Below are 18,044 nucleotides of genomic sequence, written 5' to 3' on the forward strand. Positions count from 1 at the left end.
GAATATTGAAATTACAGTTGCTTGTTGGAAAGAAGGTGATTTAATTATATTTGCCATGTGCACGACTTAAACAAACACACACACACACACACACACACACACACACACACACACACACACACACACACACACACACACACACACACACACACACACACACACACTCTTCCCAAAAATAGGTTCTGTTTCTGAAATGAAACAAAACGTTGTAAGGAAATGAGCCAGTAGTTACTAATGAATATATTTGCAAAGGGTTAAAGAGAAGTTCACTCTCATGATACACAATTTTATGAACGTACATTTTGTTGTGTACTAACTTATTCAGTGTCTGGATGTTCTTCACCCCGAGTGGCCGGTAGATGTTCCCCAGGGCGGGGTGTGACTCGCAGTTGGTCAGGGGCACCTTGGGGTAATACAGCAGGAAGGCCAGGCACATCTCATCCCTGGAGCCAGGGCCGCCCTGAAGAGTTGTTTCTTAATCGAAGGGCCTCATTACCATCACACTTAATTAATTTATAATGTATATACGGAAAGTTTAGTGTTTACATATTAGTGTAAGCCATTTATGCACTTATGTAACTCCAGCTGTAATCAGTTTGGGATGATTTTTCTCATTTATATAATTTTTGAGACTTTAACCGTCGTTGTAATCAGTAAGTGTAGTGATACGGCTATTAAAACCCCCAGTGGGCTGGAGTAGGTAGGAAGACACCTACCGAACGGGCGCAAGCCACTCTCGGTGAGGTATATATGGGAGGTGAGAAGGGAGCTGAAGCCCTCCCCTTCCCATGTCCTCACTAACCGTTTCCCTATTGTCTCACCAACACCGGAGAGTAGTTCAGCATGCTCTCTAAAGACAGATCCTCTCTTTATCCACACCACACTACATTCACACAACATATACACCTTTCCCAAAATTAAAATTTCAAAAATGGCGCACCTACATCAAGCCTCGGAGTCCCCGCCAGGGGGGGGACCACAAATTCCCCCAGGGAAGACTCCCCTTCTGGCTGCCGACCCGAGAGATGTCTTGATAACTCCTCGAACCTCTTTATTCTCAATTTCTGCAACATTCGCGGTCTTCGCTCTAATTTTCATTCTGTGGAACATCATCTCTCCTCTAAACCTCACCTTCTCTTCCTTACCGAAACACAGGTTGCTGAGGCTACTGACAGCAATCTCTACTCTGTTCCCTCCTACTATCTTTATCCTAAATTTCAATCCAAAGCTGGATGTTGCGCCTACGTGCGCAACGACATCACTTGCTCTCATGCCCACAACCTTGACTCTTCTGAATTTTCTACCATCTGGCTAAGACTTCATTGTCATTCTATTACTAAATACATCTGTGCTGTTTATCTCTCACCTAACTCTACCAACTATGTAAAATTCTTTGACTATTTGAATTCTAAAGTGGAGCACATCTTGACCCACTCTCCCTTCGCTGAAATCTCCATCCTAGGAGATTTCAATGTTCACCACCAGCTTTGGCTTTCATCCTCTCTCACTGACCATCCTGGTGAACAAGCCTACAACTTTGCTATCCTCAACGACCTAGAGCAGTTGGTCCAGCACCCTACACGTATTCCCGACCGTCTTGGAGACCGGCCTAACATTCTAGACCTCTTCCTTACCTCAAACCCTTCTGCTTATTCTGTCAAACTGTTCTCTCCGCTGGGCTCCTCCGATCACAATCTTATTTCTGTATCCTGTCCTATCGCTCCTGTACACCCTCTGGACCCACCGAAAAGGCGATGCTTCTGGCATTTTGCTTCAGCTCGGTGGGACGACCTGAGGATGTACTTTTCCGATTTCCCGTGGAATGATTATTGCTTCCAGGATAGAGAGACCCCTCTGTGTGTGCTCAGCGCATCACAGAGGTGATTGTCTCTGGAATGGAGGCATACCTTCCTCGTTCTTTCTCTACTCCTCACGCTAAAAAGCCTTGGTTTAATCACACTTGTTCTCGTGCTGTCAATGATAGAGGCAGCTCACAAAAGGCACCAGAGCCTTCAAACTAATGCTAATTATGAACTTTACATTTCTGCCCGAAATCGTGCCAAATCTATTCTCCGACTAACCAAAAAATCTTTAATTAATAGAAAATGCCAAAACCTTGCTTTCTCTAACTCTTCCCATGACTTCTGGCATCTAGCCAAAAACATCTCTTCCAACTTCACTTCTTCATCTTTCCCTCCACTCCTGAGTCCTGACGGCAACACTGCCGTCTCATCTATCTCTAAGGCTGAACTCTTCTCTCAACCTTTTTCTAAAAACTCCACTCTGGACGATTCTGGGCATATTCCTCCTACTCATCCCCCCTCTGACTCCGTTATGCCTGTTATAAAGGTTATTCAAAATGATGTTTTATATGCCCTCTCTGGCCTGAATCCTCAGAAGGTTTATGGACCTGATGGAGTGCCTCCTATTGTCCTTAAAACTGTGCCTCCGTGCTGTCACCCTGCCAGGTCAAACTCTTTCGCCTCTGCCTGTCAACATTTACCTTTCCTTTCTGCTGGAAGTATGCCTTCATACAGCCTGTGCCTAAGAAGGGTGACCGCTCCAATCCCTCAAACTACCGTCCTATAGCTTTACTGTCTTGTCTATCTAAAGCTTTTGAATCAATCCTTAACCGGAAGATTCAAAAGCACCTTTCCACTTCTGACCTTCTATCTGATCGCCAGTATGGGTTCCGCAAGGGGCGTTCTACTGGTGATCTCCTAGCCTTCTTAACTGACTCTTGGTCATCCTCTCTTAGCCGTTTCGGTGAAACCTTTGCTATTGCGCTGGACATATCAAAAGCTTTTGATAGGGTCTGGCTCAAATATTTCCTTTCCAAACTACCCTCCTACGGTTTCTATCCTTCTCTCTGTACCTTTATCTCCAGTTTCCTTTCTGATCGTTCTATTTTTGCCGTGGTAGACGGTCACTGTTCTTCCCCTAAATCTATTAACAGTGGTGTCCCTCAGGGTTCTGTCCTATCTCCCACTCTCTTTCTGTTGTTCATGGATGATCTTCTTTCCAAAACGAACTGTCCTATCCATTCCTACGCCGATGATTCCACTCTGCATTACTCAACTTCTTTTAATAGAAGACCCACCCTACAGGAACTTAACGACTCAAGGCTGGAGGCTGCAGAACGCTTAGCCTCAGACCTTACTATTATTTCCGATTGGGGCAAGAGGAACCTGGTGTCCTTCAACGCCTCAAAAACACAGTTTCTCCATCTATCCACTCGACACAATCTTCCAAACAACTATCCCCTATTCTTTGACAACACCCAGCTATCACCTTCCTCAACACTAAACATCTTCGGTCTATCCTTAACTCAAAATCTCAACTGGAAACTTCATATCTCATCTCTCAGCTTCCTCGAGGCTGGGCGTTCTGTACCGTCTCCGCCAGTTCTTCTCCCCTGCACAGTTGCTGTCCATATACAGGGGCCTTGTCCGCCCTCGTATGGAGTATGCATCTCATGTGTGGGGGGGCTCCACTCACACAGCTCTTCTGGACAGAGTGGAGGCTAAGGCTCTTCGTCTCATCAGCTCTCATCCTCATACTGATAGTCTTCTACCTCTTAAATTCCGCCGCAATGTTGCCTCTCTTTCTATCTTCTATCGATATTTCCACGCTGACTGCTCTTCTGAACTTGCTAACTGCATGCCTCCCCCCCTCCCGCGGCCCCGCTGCACTCGACTTTCTACTCGTGCTCATCCCTATACTGTCCAAACCCCTTATGCAAGAGTTAACCAGCATCTTCACTCTTTCATCCCTCACGCTGGTAAACTCTGGAACAATCTTCCTTCATCTGTATTTCCTCCTGCCTACGACTTGAACTCTTTCAAGAGGAGGGTATCAGGACATATCTCCTCCCGTATTTGATCTTGTTTTCGGCCACCTCTTTTGTTTCTTTTTTAGGAGCAGCGAGTAGCGGGCTTTTTTTTTATTGTTGTAAAAAAAAAATATATATACAACCATTTTGCAAAGAATGCATCTTTGTTTCAGTTTGGAACAATAAATATTACTTATTGCCATATCCACAAAACTCAACTGTGACGCCACACGTAACAGAAAAGTGCTGTGAAATATTACTGAACATGAAGGGGAGGAGTAACAGCAATAAGTTCATTCCGTATGATGAAATAGGAAAATGTGAACAAGCTATGAATGAATTATATAACCCAATAGTAAAGATAAGCACTGACACCCGACAGTCTTGCATATTCATAAGACCCAAAACTACAAAGAGAAGAGAAAGTTTTCGGTACTAACAAAGGTTGGGTCTGTTCTGCCACTGGAGTCATACAGGCACTCAAGAATGAAGGAGTCTCCGGGCAGCACAGTCACTTCCTTCTTTAGTCTCCTGGATATCTGGTAGTTGAAGTCATAATTTAGATCTGCAAGGGAAAACTTTTACGTGACACAGAGAGACTGAATGCACTGACAAGGACACACGCGCCAACTTTGATATGTTATCCAGAATCAGGTACGTTTGAAATAGAAAAGAAGAAATAAGAGTGGAAGCTTGAGTCAGCCTTGGAAAACTCTACTTGGGAAAAAAAACAAGAACATGCTTACCCTGGGCAATGATGGGGAGTTCTCTATGGCCACGGATGTGTCTCAGGGTCAGTCCCCTGCCGAGGAGGTGCGCATGTTGGAAGACCTGGATCACCTTGACCCCCTCAAGAGGCAGGACCTGTGGGGAGGAGAGGCATTGATTTTATGTCCGAAGGCTTCTAGAGATCCATATTCTTTAACGTATCGGGCTCCCCTTGCGGTATTTCCCAAGCCACAAAGAATATCATATCAAATATTTCCAGAGGCCAAATAGGAGATCAACTGAGCTATTATGAGTATATTCTCACGTTCACGGTACATAAGAAGGGTCAAACTATGACCGGGGTCATAACACTACCCGCGTGACGAAATATTTAATATTATGATACTTACCGCCTCGAGGCATGGGCTGCCGCAGTGGCCGATGGTTCTCCAGGCCTGCCCGGGAGGAATGACCAGGCCCTTTTGAACCACGTGGCCCACCGACAAGACGCCTGCGTCGTATTGCCTCAGCTTCTTCGTGTAGAGCAAGCGCAGGCCAGAGTCATCCACGACGCCTGAAAACAGAATTGCATTTCAATATAGACCTGGTGACATGATGCTTCCAGAGTGTGGAGATCTATTCTAATAAAATATTTTTTTATGTAATTGTAGTTTTAAGAAATATATATTTTTTTTTTATTGGATTGCCTCCTCTACATCGATGCAAACAGTTGCGTTAAATGTGCCTCCTCACGTAGGAGAACAAAACTGGCGCGCCACCAACCTTCCATTAGGCGAGGGTTGTCATAATGAACCTCCAGCATGAAGTAGTTAGGGTCATTCCCTCCCCCAATAGGGAGGCCCACGTTGTCCGGCCACATCTCCCCTGCAGGATGGGGGTGGGGTTAAGGTAGAAATGACCTCTAATTGGGTCCTTCACTGAGCCCAACCTGCCATCTGTTGGCCCTTGTGGAACTACCCAAAAAAATATGCAAGCGGCGTACGTCAAAATAATTTTTCTTACAAGTTTTTCACTATTATTTAGAAATCACTTATTTTTACTCATAGCTACGGTATAGAGACATTTGACCTACTAGTAGTATTTAAGAAACGGGGAAATGCAAGAAACAGGAAATTAAGATATATTATTTTTCCACTTAAACAATCGCCATATGCTATATGTTGTTCTCCTAAAGTTACATATAGTGAATGTAATATCACAAGATGATAAAAATGTGTATTATGATTTGAATTAGAAATATGAAATAAGTATGATACTTTCTGCCGTCTGATTAGAGGGACAGAGGAACGCATCGTGTTGAGGCAGCGGCGTGCTAACCTGGGAGTGTTGAGTGGAAACATTTTCAACACTACCTTTCATCACTAATTATAAGAGATTGAGAGCATGACACCATGCCGGACTTGTTTGAATTCTCTTTTCTTGCATGGCGGAAATATTTACCCACGAGGCCGCACTGATGCATTCCTATTAACCACGGGATGGAGTGTTGTAGGATATATCGATGACTGCTCTTCTTTTGCCAACAGTGCTCATTACAACGACATTAATAATTTACAGAACTCACATTTTTCGGTGTGAACATGATAGTGGCCATTGCAACTCTGATGTATTGCTAGTTTTGTACAGAAAAATGTCAATTAAGTCTCGCTGGACCTAAGCTCGCCGCAGGTTTTACTCTGGAAGGGGCTCCAGCAGGACCACCAGGTGGCAGGTCCAGCTCAGTGACGGAGTGAGTGGAGCGTAAGTAACGTTTCCAGACCAAAAGCTACCACTTTTCTGTCATGAAGAATCCAATGAATGACATACCTTAGCACTCGTGTAATTTCTTCATGCGTAATTACATTAAGTATATCCACACGTCCATCACTGGTTTTGTCTCCCTACCCTCTGTCCGCTACACCGTTACGGAGAGACGGACGGACTCACCTTCGCTGCCCACCGCCCAGGCGATGTATGTTGTTTTGCATGAGTACCACGAGGGAGGCATGTTAGACGTGTAGCACTGGACGCCGTCGTGCTGCGCCCACTTGTCCAGGTGGGAAGGGGAGCCGATGCAGGTGTACAGGAGGATGTGGTGCACGTAGGCGAGGTTGTCTTTCGAGATGAGCGGCTCGAACTGTTTGTTTAACGGAGATAATTTCACATTTTGTGAGGAGGCTGTGGACGAGTAGCATACATTTCACTATAATGCATTTACTTCCACTCCCATTGTCGTTCCTCAATACTTTATTGGAGGGAAAGAGCTAACGGAAAGTGGAGGGAACGGCATCATCTTACCCCGATTATGTGCGCACCGTTGACGTAATCTGGCGCCGTGTAGAGTTTGCACCAGTAGACTGTGTCTGTCTGGGAAGGTAGACTCACCTGCGGAGGGGAGGGAGTTACCAAGCAAGACGTGTAAGTTAACATGATAATTATACAGACGAAAAACTGAAAAAGCCAGATCGACAGGGTTATGTCTTTTTTTTTTCGGGACTGACAAGGTAATATGTTTGTGGCTTTCCGGAATGCTGGGCTTTTATGTCTGTTTGCATAACGAGGTGAATATGATTATGTGGCATTACGTTTGGTGCACGGATGTCCCAGGCCTCGATGTCCTCCGTGAGGGGCGGTGACGCGAAGCCCGGCTCTTTCAGATAGATGCTCTTGACTCCTCGCTGCGCGTGTCGCTCCATCACCATCTCGTCAACCGGATCTTCCTCACCGAAGGCCCAGATAACCTTCATCGTATCCCCCTTAAAAGAGAGTTATTACTTACTGACTCACGACTCTGGGCCCTCCTGTTACTCTCTTCCTTCCCGCATCCCCCTCGATCTCTCCCTCATTGTTCAAACAGTATAACATTCAACCCGTCGCGGATCCCACACGCACCGAAAGCTTCATGTCTTGACTCTTGTCGCAGGTGTTCCAGGGCCGCGAGAAGCGTATCACGGTGTGGGTGTCGTTTTGGTAGCCGCCCTCCACCAACATGTCCTGTGAGTGGTCCACCACGGGTGTTGTCTCGCCGTGGGCGTAACGATCCTACGGGTGGGAAGAAGGTTATGTTGGTCAACGTTATGATACAGTTGTCATATAGGAAAGTCAGAGAGAAACGCAATGTTAACTCTGATCCTGGTACTTTGATGAATCTTTTACTCACATGAACATGGAGCTCCCCGTGTGAGTCTATCCAACCCAGGGTGATGTCGGCCCCGCGCATACCCCCGTTGGGCGAGAATCCGAGCCCTGCCCAGCCCTTGGTGGCCACCTGACGGGCAGGAGGCGTGAAGGAAGGGAAAGGGAGGTAACCACATTTAAAGATAACACACGACCACGCACTGTCAAATGTGGGTGATTTACGTGCACAGTTGAAGAGTAACCTAATAAAATAAGACAAATTGGAAGGAGAAAGTCAGCCACTCACTTGGATCTCCACCCTGAGGCTCTCTTCCTCGGGCGTCCACCTCATGACGAAGTCGCCTCGCTGGTCCAAAATCGCCGTGTGTTGATAGGCAGCGACAGAAAGAGTGTTCCCTGCATCCCGCGCCGTCACCCCCCACACCATTGCCGTTAGCAGCACCGTGGCCCAATAATTAGAATTCGACCACATACTGAATATAATAAATAATTTCGATGTAAACGCTTCGTAAAGCTTATCAATCTCATCACATACATCATTTGTTGATCGGCCTCCTCTTAAGCTTTTACATAAGTTATTTTTTTGTAGTCTCATCTTTTATCCATCTTTTGAACTCTCTTGTACATGATTATATGCCCTGACTATCGCCACATCATTTGAATTCTTTCATGTAATCTACTTTTGGTAACAGAGCACGCCTACTCGTCCTGTATATTAACCAAGCGTTGTTATTTCCGGAGCTAATGAACGATTTGTTTGTATAATTATGTTGTCCTTGTTCTTATTTATATATTGGTTTTGTCTATAAATATTCTACCTGTAACATGTGAATACACCAGTTATTATTATTATTATTATTATTATTATTATTATTATTATTATTATTATTATTATTATTATTATTATTATTATTATTATTATTATTATTATTATTATTATTATTATTATTATTATTATTATTATTATTATTATTATTATTATTATTATTATTATTATTATTATTGTTATTATTATTATTATTATTATTATTATTATTATTATTATTATTATTATTATTATTATTATTATTATTATTATTATTATTATTATTATTATTATTATTATTATTATTATTATTATTATTATCATTACTATTATTATTATTATTATTATTATTATTATTATTATTATTATTATTATTATTATTATTATTATTATTGATATTACTGTTGTTGTTGCTGTTTTGTCAAACACACACACACACACACACACACACACACACACACACACACACACACACACACACACACACACACACACACACACACACACACACACACACACACGAACGTCACCTCCCTGAACAACAAGCTCGACGAGGTTATTACCACAGTGAGAACCATCAACCCGGACATAGTGGCAATAACGGAACCCTGGCAAGTGACCCCAGAGCTGTGCCAGGTGGACGGGTGCAGTGTGTTTTCCGGCCTTAGAGAGGGCAGGAGAGGCGGTAGAGTACTAGTGTGGTGCCGAAACACTTTCAACCCCTCAGTGCTCGATGTGGACGTTCCCGATGAGGTGGAGGCAATGTGGATCAAAACCACCCTCTCCCGCCACCCCCGCCAGGTTGACACTATCATACTATGTACTTTGTACCATCCACCCCGCTCTCCCTCAGGCCCTGCGTTAGTGAACCATCTCATCAATACAGTGGACGCTACACGTGTTAGGTACCCCGGCGCTAAGTTCGTGTTGTGTGGGGACTTCAATGAACTAGACATTGCGGACGTTACCAGCCACCTGTGCCTCACACAACTTGTTAATTTTCCCACGCACGATAGGAACACGCTGGACCTTATCCTCACTGACCTGACGGACTGGTACTCCCCTCTCAGCCCCTCCCCCCCATGGGCCGAAGCAATCACGCCTCAGTCCTGTGGACGCCCTCCCCTACCATCTCACGGAGGTGCGAAACGGCCAAGAGGACCACCCGCCCGACACCTGACTCCAAGATTAGGCAGTTTGGGCAGTGGTTGGTGGGCTACTTGGGTCGAGGTCCTTACCGTTCGTGACGTCACGGAGAAGTGGAACAACTACCTCGCCACCATCACTCAGGCGTATCACCACTTCTTCCCCACCAAGACACAACACACCCACCCAGCCGACCTGCCTTGGATGACCTCCAGGATTAAGGCCTTAATGCAGCAAAGGAACCGCGCCTTCCACACGGACCGAGCAAGATACAGGGCCCTTCGCAACACAGTCATCAGGGAAATCGCAGTAGCGTAGAAGGAGTACTACCCCCAAGAACTACAACACCTGGAGGGCAATAACACCAGCAAGTTGTTCTCCAAGATACGCCATTTATGTGGCCTGGGCAACCCGTCGTCGGCTTTCCCTTTTCTCCCCTCCTCCTCCTCCCCCCTTGAGATAGCTGAACTGATTAACTCGCACTTTTCCTCCATCTGTTAAAGCCTTCCCCCAAGACCTTGCCTCCCTCCCCGCCTACGTACCCTCCCCGTCTAATCCTCCCGCCGTGGAAGAGTTTCAAGTTGCCGAAAAGCTCAGATCTCTCAAACTCAAAAGGTCTACCACACCTCTAGATTTACCCATAAAGCTTTATCAGGAGTTTTCCTACGAACTTGCCACCCCCCTTGCCTCCATCATAAATGCCTCTCTCACTCAGAGTAAATGCCCCACAGATTGGAAAACCTCATTCGTCACTCCCATCCCCAAAGTCACCAACCCCACCTCACTTAATGGACTAAGACCCATTGCTATCACTCCAACCCCGAGCCTGCTTTGTGAAGACTTTGTATTTAGCTGGGCATATGATACTATTCATTACAAAATTGATCAGAGGCAGTTCGGCAACGTTAGAGCCTCCTCCACAACACATTGCCTCATTAGTTTCCTTGATTTCATTCTAAAAAACCTGGAAACCAGAAAAAAAACTTCCTCTGCCCTCGCCTTTATTGACTTTCGGAAAGCTTTCGACCTGGTTGACCACACCAATGTCATCACCAAGGCCATAAACATCGGCCTGCCCTCCCACCTGACATCCTGGCGGGCGGACTTCCTGACGGGCAGCACATCAACCCACAAGGGACGTGCATGGGGCCTCTTTGTTTCCTTATTCTGATCAACAATGCACTGTTAGACGCCCCTCATCGCTGGAAGTACGTGGATGATTCTACAGTGGGCATCTCCATCAACAACACAGCCCCTGACTACACGCCCCTACAACACATTCTGGACCGACTGCAGAGCTGGACGCAAGACAACCACGTCACCATCAACACCAACAAGACGGTGGTGATGCATTTTCACACCTCCACCACTGCCATCCCACCGCCAGCCCTTGAGGTTGGCCCTCACCAGCTGCAGGTGGTTGAATTCACCAAACTACTTGGAGTCACCCTGGACAGCAAGCTGAACTAGGGCAAGCACGTCATCACCATCATCAGGGTGGCTTTCTACAAACTTTTCATGCTGAGGCGCATGAAGGCACTCGGAGCCCCCCAAAGGTCGCTCAAGGACGTGTACACCACCTTCATCCTTCCCAGACTCCTCTACGCCTCTCCTGCTTCGGCTTCCTCCATCACCAAGACCCAGCAACGCCAATTAGAGAGAGTGCAAAGACGTGCTTGCAGACAGATTCTGGGCAATTCTTACACTAACTACGAGCATGCACTCACCCAGCTGAATATGCCCATCCTACAGGACCGATACCAGACAAACCTGGCCAAATTCGGCAAGTCCCTCTTCCACAACCCCCGTCATAGAGATCTACTCCCACCCGCCCTCCCGCCCCCCACTAGACTCACAAGACACCACAATATTCTCGTCCCGGTCAAAACTCGCACGGACAGATATCGGCTTAGCGTGATACAGACGCTTGTGAGGGTCATTAACACCAATGATAACATGACCCCTCCACTCCAACACACACACACACACACACACACACACACACACACACACACACACACACACACACACACACACACACATCACCTTTCCCCACTTCCCCCATTACTCACCACATGAAACTCATTGTATGGTATTTTTGTGTATTTTCAGCCTCATGGCTGCCTACAAATGAATAAACCATTTATTATTATTACTATTATTATTACACACACACACACACACACACACACACACACACACACACACACAAACACACACACACACACACACACACACACACACACACACACACACACACACACACACACACCACTTCGTGGTCTTCGTTCTAATTTTTTTTTCTGTGGAACACCATCTCTCCTCGTCTAAACCTCATATTCTCTTCCTCACCGAAACACAGATTACTGAGACTACTGACAGTAATCTCTACTCTGTTCCCTCCTACTATCTCTATCCTAAATTTCAATCCAAAGCTGGATGTTGCGCCTGCGTACGCAACGACATCGCTTGCTCTCGTGCCCACGACCTTGACTCTTCTGAATTTTCCACCATCTGGCTAAGACTTCATTGTCATTCTATTACTAAATTCTTATGTGCTGTTTATCTCTCACCTAACTCTACTAACTATGTAAAATTCTTTGACTATTTGAATTCTAAAGTGGACCACATCTTGACTCACTCTCCCTTCGTTGAAATCTCCATCTTGGGAGATTTCAATGTTCACCACTAGCTTTGTCTTTCATCTTCTTTCACTGACCAGCCTGGTGAATAAACCTACAACTTTGGTCTCCTCAACGACCTAGAGCAGTTGGTTCAGCACCCTACACGTATTCCCGACCGTCTTGGAGGCAGGCCCAACATTCTAGACCTCTTCCTTACCTCTAATCCTTCTGCTTACTCTGTCAAACTGTTCTCTCCGTTGGGCTCCTCCGATCATAACCTTATTTATGTTTCCTGTCCTATCGTTCCTGTACATCCTCAGGACCCACCGAAGAGGCGATGCTTCTGGCATTTTCCTTCAGCTCGGTGGGACGACCTGAGGATGTACTTTTCCGATTTCCCGTGGAATGATTACTCCTTCCAAGAGAGAGACCCCTCTGTGTGTGCCCAGCGCATTTCAGAGGTGATTGTCTCTGGAATGGAGGCATACATTCCACGTTCTTTCTCTACTCCTCATGCTAAAAAGCCTTGGTTTAATCATGCTTGTTCTCGTGCTATTAAAGATAGAGAGGCAGCTCACATAAGGTTCCAGAGTCTTCGAACTCCCGCTAACTATGACCTTTACATTTCAGCCCGTAATCGTGCCAAATCTGTTATCCGACTTACCAAAACTTCTTTTATCAATAGAAAATGTCAACACCTTGTTTCTTTTAACTCTTCCCGTGACTTCTGGCATCTAGCCAAAAATATCTCCTCCAATTTCACTTCTTCATCTTCCCCTCCTCTCCTTAACCCTGACGGCAGCACTGCCGTCTCATCTGTCTCTAAGCCTGAACTCTTCGCTCAAACTTTCTGTAAGAACTCCACGTTGGATGATTCTGGGCATATTACTCCTACTCATCCCCTCTCTGACTCCTTTATGCCTGTTATTAAGATTCTTCCAAATGATGTTTTCTATGCCCTCTCTGGCCTTAACTCTCAGAAGGCTTATGGATCTGATGGAGTGCCTCCTATTGTCCTTAAAAACTGTGCTTCCGTGCTGACACCCTGCCTGGTCAAACTCTTTCGTCTCTGCCTATCAACATTTACCTTTCCTTCCTGCTGAAAGTATGCCCTTGTACAGCCTGTGCCTAAGAAGGGTGACCGTTCTAATCCCTCAAACTACCGCCCTATAGATTTATTCAAATTCTTTCAATAGAAGACCCTCTCAACAGGAAGTACACGACTCCAGACTGGAGGCTGCAGAACGCTTAACCTCAGACCTTACTATCATTTCCGATTGGGGCAGAAGGAACCTTGTGTCCTTCAATGCCTCAAAAACTCAATTTCTCCACCTATCAACTCGACACAATCTCCAAACACCTATCCCCTATTCTTCGACAACACTCAGCTATCACCATCTTCAACACTAAACTTCCTCGGTCTATCCTTTACTCAAAATCTCAACCGGAAACTTCACATCTCCTCTCTCGCTAAATCAGCTTCCTCGAGGTTGGGCGTTCTGTATCGTCTCCGCCAGTTCTTCTCCCCCGCGCAGTTGCTATTCATATATAGGGGACTTGTCCGCCCTCGTATGGAGTATACATCTCACGTGTGGGGGGTCTCAACTCACACAGCTATTTTGGACAGAGTAGAGTATAAGGCTCTTCGTCTCATCAGCTCTCCTCCTACTACTGATAGTCTTCTACCTCTTAAATTCCGTCGCGATATTGCCTCTCTATCTTCTATCGATATTTCCACGCTGACTTCTCTTCTGAACTTGCTAACTGCATGTCTCCCTCCTCCCGCGTCCCCGCTGCACACGACTTTCTACTCATGCTCATCCCTATACTGTCCAAACCCCTTATGCAAGAGTTAACCACCATCTTCACTCTTTCATTCCTCACGCTGGTAAACTCTGGAACAATCTTCCTTCATCTGTATTTCCTCCTGTCTAAGACCTGAACTCTTTCAAGAGGAGGGTATCAGGACACCTCTCCTCCCGAAATTGACCTCTTTTTCGGCCACCTCTATTGATTCTTTTTTAGGAGCAGCGAGTAGCGGGCTTTTTTTATTATTGTTTCATTTTTTGTGTGCCCTTGAGCTGCCTCCTTTGTTGTAAAAACACACACACACACACACACACACACACACACACACACACACACACACACACACACACACACACACACACACACACACACACACATATACACACAGCGCTGCGCTGCGCTGCCAGGCTTCACGGTCTGACAGGGCGGTGTGTCGAGCCCGCTCAGGCCAGATTATTTCCGTTGACTATAGGAGTACTTACTGTTTCCCCTTGAGCATGGGGGAGGGGGGGGGGGGGGGGCTGAGGTTTTGGCAGTACCCAGAGATCGACGATAAAGAGCACTTGCTCATGTCGGGAAGGTACCTGTTGGTGATTACGAGTCCAACACGTGATCAGGCCATGGTAAATCTCTCTCTCTCACACACACACACACACACACACACACACACACACACACACGGCTCGGTAGCTCAGTGGATAGAGCGTCTGCCTCACAACCAGAAGGACCGGGGTTCGATTCCCCGGCCGGGTGAAGATAAGTTGGGTTTATCTTCTTTCACGTGTAGCCCCTGTTCACCTAGCAGTGGGTAGGTACGCGACGTCAGCCAAGGAGTTGTGACCTCGTTGTCGCGGTGTGTTGTGTGTGAGTGGTCTCAGTCCTATCCAAAGATCGGTACTACGAGCTCTGTGCTCTTCTGTAGGGGAACGGCTGGCTGTCTCGAGAGAGACCCGCAGCAGACCAAGAGGTGAATTACACACACACACACACACACACACACACACACACACACACACACACACACACACACACACACACACACACACACACACACACACACACACACACACACACACACACACACACACACACACACACACACACACACACACACACACACTCTACCTGGGTGCGTAACAGGTAGCAGCAGAGGTGACCCGCAGCCTTTCCCTGGCGTGGCGGCCAGCAGGTGCCTCAAGACTGCGACCAAATCCCGCCTGCGTTCTTACCACTGTCGTATATTGGAAAATCGGCCTTGCTTAGAAGCTTGTCACCATTACCTGAGCATCCATTGTATTACTGTTACGTACAGGGAATACGGAGGGGGTATTACGTTGCTGTTATTTGTCATTGAGAGCCCTTGGTTATTCATACGCACGGGTTGATATATTGTGTGCTAATGCCTAAGGGTGCACATGGGTTCAGAAGAGCGTGCGACGGTGATGATATATACAAAAAAAAAAAAAAACGGAGTATAAAGAAAGCAGTGAGTGTAAAACAACAATAGTTAACAAAGATGTGGATTGTGATCAGCTTGTTCGGTTAATCAAATTTGGCAACCAACAGCTAAAATGCAATGACAACTAAGACAAAATGGTGAGCAAAAATGTGTGTGTGTGTGTGTGTGTGTGTGTGTGTGTGTGTGTGTGTGTGATACGAGGGTGCACACGTGATCACAATTGGCACGATGGAAGGGGCCGTGGAGTGAGACAACAAAACCCTGAAACAATGTATGGAAGTTTTACTGAATCTTTGAAATTTCATTAAAACAGGAGAGTACACAACCATATAACAAAAAAAAATCAGGAGACTGCACAGCGCGGGTTTCGTTACGCCTCATGCAGACTCTAAGACTCCCATGATGTGTTCTCTATTCATATATTTTCACCCCATGGCGTTGTTTGAGTTGACGGTGTATGTCCAACAAGGGTATATATAATCCACCGAGTGTAGACTTGGTGAGGAGCAACATCTAAATAAAGGGAGGTCAACCAACACTCTCTCTCTCTCTCTGTGTGTTCGATACCACCTACCACTTTATCACTAATCTTGAGTTTGTCCCGCGGAAAAGTGAAACCCGATTGCTTTTTCCTTCTTTTTCGCTGCATTTTTTTTTTCTTTTGCATGCTGCTTTTTACGTTACTTTTTGGTGCATTGATTGGAAGTGCTCTGTTAATGAATACGTTGGTTCTCTTGTCGTTTATATATATATATATATATATATATATATATATATATATATATATATATATATATATATATATATATATATATATATATATATATATATATATATATATATATATATATATATATATATATATATATATATATATATATATATATATATATATATATATATATATATATATATATATATATATATATATATATATATATATATATATATATATATATATATATATATATATATATATATATAAATATATATATATATATATATATATATATATATATATATATATATATATATATATATATATCTATATATATAGCTCTCACACACACACACACACACACACACACACACACAAATAATAATATCGCGTTTTATTTTATTTCTTTCTTTCTTTTTTTTTTTTTTAGTTATATTCGCTTCAAGATATTCTTCTTGCTCTACTAAGAAAGATTCCAGTCGCTTCCTTTCCCGGGTCATAAGAGGTTCCCGTTCCCCGGTGGAGGCCTCTCATGGCTTTCAAACTAGGCTCCCGTGATCTTCAAGGGGCGCAGGTTATCTCATTTATCACATTTACCGACATACAAGGGGTGAAGGTTACCTCATTTATCACATTTACCGACATACAAGGGATGAAGCTTACTTCATTTATCACATTTTCCGACAGACAAGGGGCGCAGGTTATCTCATTTATCACATTTACCCACATACAAGGGGTGTAGGTTATCTCATTTATCACATTTACCGTCATACAAGGTGTGTAGGTTATCTCATTTATCACATTTACCGACATACAAAGGATGTAGGTTATCTCATTTATCACATTTACCGACATACAAAGGATGTAGGTTATCTCATTTATCACATATACCGACATACAAGGGGTGTAGGTTATCTCATTTATCACATTTACCGACCTACAAAGGATGTAGGTTATCTCATTTATCACATTTACCGACATACAAGGGGTATAGGTTATCTCATTTATCACATTTACCGTCATACAAGGTGTGTAGGTTATCTCATTTATCACATTTACCAACATACAAAGGATGTAGGTTATCTCATTTATCACATATACCGACATACAGAGGATGTAGGTTATCTCATTTATCACATATACCGACACACAAGGGGTGTAGGTTATCTCATTTATCACATCTACCGACATACAAGGTGTGTAAGTTATCTCATTTATCACATTTATCGACATACAAAGGATGCAGGTTAACTCATTTATCACATTTAACGACATACAAAGGATTTAGGTTATCTCATTTATCACATATACCGACATACAAAGGATGTAGGTTATCTCATTTATCACATATACCGACACACAAGGGGTAAATGTTACCTCATTTTTTCACATTTACCTGACTGGCTGAAGTCGGCGGCTCCATCTAAGGCCGCGGAAACACACACACACACACACACACACACACACACACACCTTTTCGTGGCGCAACTGGTAGAGAGCTGCGCTGCCAGGCTTCACGGTCTGACAGGGCGGCGGTTTGAGCCCGCTCACGCCGGATTCTTTCTGTTGACTACTATACATTTCAGCGGCGGACAAACGCTGTTTTTCGCAAATATCTCCTAAACGAATCGTTGGATCAGTATGATATTTCAGCACACTACATTTAACATCCGGACCTAATTTATGGCTAACATACCACATTACTATATGTGTTATGGGAGGAGTTTACTCGTGAAAAATAACAAACCCGACGAGTCACGTTGACGCATTCGAAGGAAAGTGTGCCCCCCCCCAACACCCCCCCC

General features: G+C 44.7%; 1 protein-coding gene across 4 annotated transcripts in view; it reads right to left on the bottom strand.

Annotated features, from left to right (window-relative positions):
* The window catches only part of LOC126999179 (DBH-like monooxygenase protein 1), a 33,858-nt gene extending 18,504 nt beyond the window's left edge, over positions 1-15,354 (bottom strand). For 3 of the 4 annotated variants that reach the window (XM_050861509.1, XM_050861510.1, XM_050861508.1), the window contains exons 1-12: positions 15,188-15,354; positions 7,965-8,151; positions 7,701-7,808; positions 7,433-7,582; positions 7,126-7,296; positions 6,839-6,925; positions 6,488-6,677; positions 5,324-5,425; positions 4,951-5,114; positions 4,579-4,696; positions 4,273-4,397; positions 300-460 (exon numbers count right to left, since the gene is read on the bottom strand). In XM_050861509.1, the coding sequence (XP_050717466.1) occupies positions 300-460; positions 4,273-4,397; positions 4,579-4,696; positions 4,951-5,114; positions 5,324-5,425; positions 6,488-6,677; positions 6,839-6,925; positions 7,126-7,296; positions 7,433-7,582; positions 7,701-7,808; positions 7,965-8,150 (1,562 nt within the window). In that variant the 5' untranslated portion in view covers position 8,151; positions 15,188-15,354. The remainder of the gene's footprint in view (positions 1-299; positions 461-4,272; positions 4,398-4,578; positions 4,697-4,950; positions 5,115-5,323; positions 5,426-6,487; positions 6,678-6,838; positions 6,926-7,125; positions 7,297-7,432; positions 7,583-7,700; positions 7,809-7,964; positions 8,152-15,187) is intronic. The other variant, XM_050861511.1, reaches the window with a different exon arrangement.
* Between the last annotated feature and the right edge of the window lie 2,690 nt (positions 15,355-18,044).

The sequence above is a fragment of the Eriocheir sinensis genome, chromosome 16, assembly GCF_024679095.1.
Source record: "Eriocheir sinensis breed Jianghai 21 chromosome 16, ASM2467909v1, whole genome shotgun sequence".
Classification (NCBI taxonomy): domain Eukaryota; kingdom Metazoa; phylum Arthropoda; class Malacostraca; order Decapoda; family Varunidae; genus Eriocheir; species Eriocheir sinensis.